The sequence below is a fragment of the Procambarus clarkii genome, unplaced genomic scaffold, assembly GCF_040958095.1.
Source record: "Procambarus clarkii isolate CNS0578487 unplaced genomic scaffold, FALCON_Pclarkii_2.0 HiC_scaffold_100, whole genome shotgun sequence".
Classification (NCBI taxonomy): domain Eukaryota; kingdom Metazoa; phylum Arthropoda; class Malacostraca; order Decapoda; family Cambaridae; genus Procambarus; species Procambarus clarkii.
Genome location: NW_027189133.1, coordinates 661,780 through 668,766, shown reverse-complemented (window position 1 = coordinate 668,766; position 6,987 = coordinate 661,780). Strand labels below are relative to the sequence as shown.

The following is a 6,987-nucleotide window of genomic DNA, read 5'->3' as shown; positions in this document are numbered from 1 at the left end:
CGATACAGTGCTTTGAAAGTTTATAATTATATCACTGTCCTGACATTATTATTGTATGTACGTCATTCATTTTTGTGCCAATGTTTTCGCAATAGAATGTTCTATGAGCCCGTAGGTAAAAAAGAGCAACAAAGCGTAAGATAGAATAGCACCATATATAAAACAACGCTGGTACATATCAGTGAGCGTCAAACACACACGAAATGTGTGTGTTTGATGGTGGTCAAACGATGTTTGATGTGTTTGATCAGGTGATGTCCTGATCCGCATAATTAAAGTATGAATTATGTTGAGAAAAAATAAGAAAAAAGGGAAAAAACAGGGGTGGGAGAAACATGACAGAAAAAGAGTAAAAATACAATTTGGTCAACAAAACAGCATTGTTTAAAATAAAAGATATGGATTGACATTTTGGGGGTTAGGTTGGTAGGTTACATTGAGTTAATTAGGTAGTACTTAGTGTTTATCTGTTATAGATAGGAGCTGCCTGGTATGGGCCAATAGGCCTTCTGCAGTTACCTTTGTTTTTATGTTTTTGCCCTGTAACCTAAATGGTTAGAGAGGCACATATATGGGCTTAGGGACTGAACCCCACACTACATTTAGCTAAGCTGGTTACAATCTTGATGATATAGTTACAAAATTCTGTATAAGTCGTCACATTATCAATGGGTTCGAGATCAACCACAATTTCCTGAATAGATATAACAAAGGGGATATTAATAGGGTATTAAAATTGTCAACACAAGATAGAACACGAAACAATGGGTATAAATTGGATAAGTTTAGATTTAGGAAAGACTTGGGTAAATACAGGTAAATAAATACAAATTTATAAATAAATCTATAAATCCAACATTATGTTTGTAAATCAACTATGTATGTATGAAAAAAAATGACTAATACGTTCGGCGAATGACTTTGACTTCAACTTCACTTTGACTTCGTTCATGTCATCGTATTTTCCGTAATATATAAAGGTTATGACAATGCAATTATATTATTGTGTGCAAATAAGTTTGAAATTTCATGTACCCTAAAAATATTAAAATAAAGAATAAGAATAATTAAATAATTGTTGTAGTAAATTGTCACACGTTCATCATACGCAAACGAACACACAGTTTGGAGCGTCAGTACAAGACCGCCGCCATTTTAAAACACGGCTTCGAATGTAAGTAATGTTTTTCTCGTACTAACACTGTGTTATACAATAGATTTGGTCTTGAATTCACAAATTTAGTTGTTACATCTGACAGAGTATGTTAGACGGTGTAATGCTGGTCCATGTTAACGTATTTGTGGGCTTGGTTGGTTTAAATGTGGAGGCGAGGCCTGGCAGTGCTGGTGTATGTGGAGGCGAGGCGAGGCCTGGCAGTGCTGGTGTATGTGGAGGCGAGGCCTGGCTGTGCTAGTGTGTATGTGGAGGCGAGGCCTGGCTGTGCTAGTGTGTATGTGGAGGCGAGGCATGTACAACACTCCCCAATAGGAAGAAAACCCACTGGGTTCTAGGCTAGGTTAGGCTTATCTGTAATAATTGAATTAAGCCTAGCAAAGCCTAGAACCTAGTTCAGTAATTTAAAAAATGTTGTAACTTGAAAAATGCCATTCAATACATTACACAATTTAAATATTTTCAGGCAATCAACACAACCCTCATGTTGGCTAACCCTCTCTCATGTTGGTCAATAATTTAATTATTTTTTTATGGAGTAATTTTTGCTGTTGAAATGTAGTCTTTTTGAGACTACATTTCAAATGTAGTGTGTGTGGAGGCGTGTATGTTAGGTATTACCTAATATACACGGTGTAATATATCTATCTGTGTGAAATAGATTAAATCCATTTATTTGATATTCAGCTAATAGTTCTGTATTTTCTACATTCATCCATGTTTTGGTAAGTGCAATAATATGTATTGTTTCATTGCAGATTAGAGATTCAAGATAGTTCTAGATTTCCGAAGTACTGAAACGCGCGCCATACAGGCTTGGTGGATCTAGGTGCAAGGTAAAATTATTTACATTTACTTTTGTATTTATGTTTTGTATTTATATGCATATATGCATTTATATGCATTATTCTATAGAATAATAGATCTCGTAATAATTTTGCAAAAATAGTGGCATTTACTATTTTTAAAAGATTATTAAAAAATTTACTGATATGGTGCATTCGGAAGGGCGAAGAGGGAGAACGGCCTGTTGACATAGCTCGGGTGCAGGGGGGGGGGGTTGTGTAAAAACCTGGTTTGTGCCTCGGAGAGGCTATGGGATCCAGTAAGTTCAGTAGAACTTCGGTTTCAACCCTTTTACCCTGTTGTAGCTCAGTCGATTAAGGCAGTGTCTGGGATGCTCCCGGACGCAGGTTCGAATCCTCGTCACGGCCCTTGTGGATTTGTTCATTTGATGCATCACGTTATTGTGATCTGTGTGTGTAATTCTTCACTTGCTACAGCAACAGGAATGTGTGTGTATGTATTTGTGTTGTTGAATATGACCGAAAGTGTAAGATTAATGATTCTAACACAAATCGTCTGAATATTTGTTTTTCTTCACTGTCGAGAGTAGTTAAAAAAATTTACTCGAGTTTATTTTCACACTTTATTTATGGTCCTTAAGTCCCTCTCCTTAATGCTGCTGCTGTTTCTCGCATCTTTGCATCGCTTGTATGTTTGGGGGTTTGGCCTCTTGCTATATATTGATTCCATTTGTGTGTGTTTGGGTCTCAGGCCCTCTCGCAATTTCTGTTGAACAAACCCCTTTTCCTAGTTCTGCATCTCTCCTTTGGTACAAATTTTGTTGTGCTTTATATCATATATTTCACAAAACTTGACATACATTTCATTTACTTCATGTCCTATCAGCAAGTGTTTGTCAAATTCTTTAAGGAAAGTTTATCATCCTGATTGCAGATCTCTAGCGATATTATGTCAACTTCTTGTGGATTCGCAATCATTATTTAATTTACCTTTAGGTGTTCTTTCACCAGCACAGCAACACTGTACCTCTCCCAACCAGTTTAAGATAAAAACTAAGTACTAACTAATTAACTCAATGTAACCTACCTTACCCCCAAAATGACAACCCATGTCTTCTATTTTAAACAATGCTGTTTTGTTGACCAAATTGTATTTTTGTTTTTTTCTGCAATGTTTCCCCCCCCCCACCACTCTACCACCACATTGAGTTTAGTAGCTCTGTGCACGTCAGGTGCTGTTTAATATACAGACCTACTCCTCCATTTGACCTAGTTTCTCTATCACATCTATATCACTTTGTGCTTTAGCCCTGGTGGAGCTTGGTCCACCAGGCTGTTGTTTGGAGTGGCCCGCAGATCCACATACAGTCTGCATATGATATACAGTCTGTTGATCAATTAAACTACAGTAGTTAGTTTTTATCATCCGAATGCACCAATATGTGTTCATTCTTCCCAGATGAAGGAACTAGGTAATATTCATCATCTGAATGCACCATCTGATGCTTTAACACACTCATGATACACGAGAGGTTTAAAAAACTTTTAAAACTTTTAAAACTTTTTGACCTATGTATTTAAAAGCAATTCTAAAGTTAAAAAGTGTAGCATAGGCCCCTCGCAGAATGTTCTTAATATGATCCTCAGGTTATAGTTTTCTATCTAAAACCACCCCTAGATCTCTTTCTTGATCAGAATTCTTTATAGATCTCAGTGGCTCGATCATAGAAACTGCTCTAAATCCTTGTTGGCCTGGATTGTGGAGGTCATTGGTCTCTATAAAACTAGTAATCTGACTCCTGATCACTCTCAAATAATTTTATTATGTGGGATGTTAGTGCAACTGGTCTATAATTCTTTGCCAATGCTTGTGTTGTGTTGTGTTGTTTTGGTAGTGATGTGCAATGTGTTGTTTTGGTAGTGATTCGTCCAGTTCTGGTAGTAGTGCGGTTGTTGTGTAGTGTAGTACTTGTGTGCTTGTTAATGACTTGTATTCCAGTCTTGTGGGTATCTCCTTTCCCCTACGGGCCAACTGCTTTGTTCTTACCTAGCATTTTGCTTTGTTTGGGTATGAATGTTTGTGTGCCGTATATTTTGCAAAATTTGCCATATATCTCATTATTTACTCCTCTGCCTAGCAACAAGTCTGTCTAATTATACTCATTAACTGTTTTTCAAAGTTCCCCATAGTGTCCTTTATTGAAATCGAGTTCATGAACCGTTTCAATGTTCTTATTTTCTTCTAGATTATATCTTAAAGTATATTTAAATGTTATTGTTATTATTGTTATTAAATGTTATTGTGACATTGCATTGCAATTGAGCTATGTTGTTTACCATACCGTTCATTTCGTGAGTATAAGTATAGATGCCACACTTGTGACAGGTAAAACCATGCCTTTTTTGAAAAACAGCACCGTCTGTTGCACGTAAGAGCAACCCACACTATATTATGTTGCGATATTATTTCAATATTTCCGATTGTATTGATAATTTGAATTTTCATAGATTTCAATTTATTTTCATTTCGATTTAATAATTTTGTGTGACATTGCATTGAAATTGAGCTGTGTTGTTTACCATACTGTTCATTTCATGAGTATAGTTTATTTTTTTATTTTTTTCATTTCATTTTTTTAGCTGTTCTTATTTTTCAGTGATGGGAATATCAGATCATTTGATGTTCCCAATTTTCTGATGGAAGCATCAGACCATTATAGAATGCATCGGATGAGGTAGTTTGGAATGGTGGGGAGGACGAGAGGGGGGTATGGTGGGGAAGACGAGGGGACAGAGGAGAGGGTAATGGTGGGGAGGACGAGGGGACTGGGGAGTTGGGGATGGTGGGGACAGGGGAATGCTGGGGAGGACAAAGGGACAGGTGAATGGGAGATGGTGGGGGAGGAAGAAGGACAGGGGAGGGGAAAATGGTAAGGAGGACGATGGGACAGGGAAGTGGGAATAGTGGGGATGATGTGGGGACAGGGAAGTGGGAAGGACGAGAGGACTGTGGAATGGGGAATAGCAAAGTGAATTATAATTATATATATTAATTAATTCTTATAAATTTCCAGAAGCCTGTATCAACACCCACACTAATGCAACTGAAAGAGATGTTGAGACAAGTATTGCTGATATGTTGAAGAACGCCCCAAACAAACTCGGTGGAAACAGATACAAGGTAAAGTTTGCCAATTTGCTGTAGTCTAATTCAATTTCTTTTTAGTAATCTTCGAGAACATTTATGCTATGAATAAGATAAAATAATGTAACTGATTTTGATTTATTTACTATTTATTATTTATTTACCGTTATTAGTATAATAGATCTCGTAATAATTTTGCAAAAATAATGGCATTTACTATTTTAAAAAGCTCGGGTGCAGGGGGGGGGGGTTATGTAAAAGCCTGGTTTGTGCCTCGGAGAGGCTATGGGATCCAGTAAGATCGTCCTTCCTTTCCTCCCTAGAATCTGGATGTAGCAGGTGCTCAATTGTCAAAAGTGAAAAATTGGTTTTGTCTTCCGAATGCACCATTTGTGTAAATTTGCTAATAATCTTTTAAAAATAGTAAATGCCATTATTTTTGCAAAATTATTACGAGATCTATTATACTAATAACGGTTTGATAAAATACAGTAGACTGCCTACTGGATAATAGTTCCAGTCCACCTGTAGACAGGGATCTCACATCAGCTTGTATATTATACAAGGATAAGATTTGATTTACTTTTGTATTTATATGCATATATGCATTTATATGCATTATTCTCTAGAATAATAGATCTCGTAATAATTTTGCAAAAATAGTGGCATTTACTATTTTAAAAAGCTCGGGTGCAGGGGGGGGGGGTTTGTGTAAAAGTCTGGTTTGTGCCTCGGAGAGGCTATGGGATCCAGTAAGATCGTCCTTCCTTTCCTCCCTAGAATCTGGATGTAGCAGGTGCTCAATTGTCAAAAGTGAAAAATTGGTTTTGTCTTCCGAATGCACCATTTGTGTAAATTTGCTAATAATCTTTTAAAAATAGTAAATGCCATTATTTTTGCAAAATTATTACGAGATCTATTATACTAATAACGGTTTGATAAAATACAGTAGACTGCCTACTGGATAATAGTTCCAGTCCACCTGTAGACAGGGATCTCACATCAGCTTGTATATTATACAAGGATAAGATTTGATTTACTTTTGTATTTATATGCATATATGCATTTATATGCATTATTCTCTAGAATAATAGATCTCGTAATAATTTTGCAAAAATAGTGGCATTTACTATTTTAAAAAGCTCGGGTGCAGGGGGGGGGGGGGTTTGTGTAAAAGCCTGGTTTGTGCCTCGGAGAGGCTATGGGATCCAGTAAGATCGTCCTTCCTTTCCTCCCTAGAATCTGGATGTAGCAGGTGCTCAATTGTCAAAAGTGAAAAATTGGTTTTGTCTTCCGAATGCACCATTTGTGTAAATTTGCTAATAATCTTTTAAAAATAGTAAATGCCATTATTTTTGCAAAATTATTACGAGATCTATTATACTAATAACGGTTTGATAAAATACAGTAGACTGCCTACTGGTTTTACCTGTAATAAGGTTTGATACAGATGATTATGATTATGGTTTTGGCATAATGGAATACGTGATGAAGGAATTATCAAAATTGACATTTTTATCAGGGGATATCCTGAATATTGTCAAAATGACGGAAACCCATATGTCAAAAACACATGGAGATATACCAATCCTGGAAGACATTCTTCCATCCCCACTTGAAACTGTTGAGCAGGTGGAAAGTCTGTCACATGAGCTAAAAGTTAACAGTGAATATAAAAAGAGTATGGTAAGTGTTGCTTAATTCTTTTAGCCTGAGTATGGTAAGTGTTGCTGAATTTTTTTAGCCTTGTACATATGTCTTTTGATTAGTTTTTTTGCAGATGAAGGAAGGTGGGGTGGCACATAATTGATTGTTCAGTGTTATGTTTAAGGTACAAATAAAACAAAAGCAAAAGTTACTCA

General features: G+C 36.4%; 1 protein-coding gene across 1 annotated transcript in view; it reads left to right on the top strand.

The window, feature by feature from the left end:
- Window positions 1–1,511: 1,511 nt before the first annotated feature.
- Window positions 1,512–6,987, top strand: part of LOC138360192 (uncharacterized) — a 7,336-nt gene continuing 1,860 nt past the window's right edge. Inside the window, exons 1-2 of the mRNA XM_069320136.1 lie at window positions 1,512–2,010; window positions 5,055–5,161. Of these exons, the coding sequence (XP_069176237.1) occupies window positions 5,117–5,161 (45 nt within the window). The 5' untranslated portion in view covers window positions 1,512–2,010; window positions 5,055–5,116. The remainder of the gene's footprint in view (window positions 2,011–5,054; window positions 5,162–6,987) is intronic.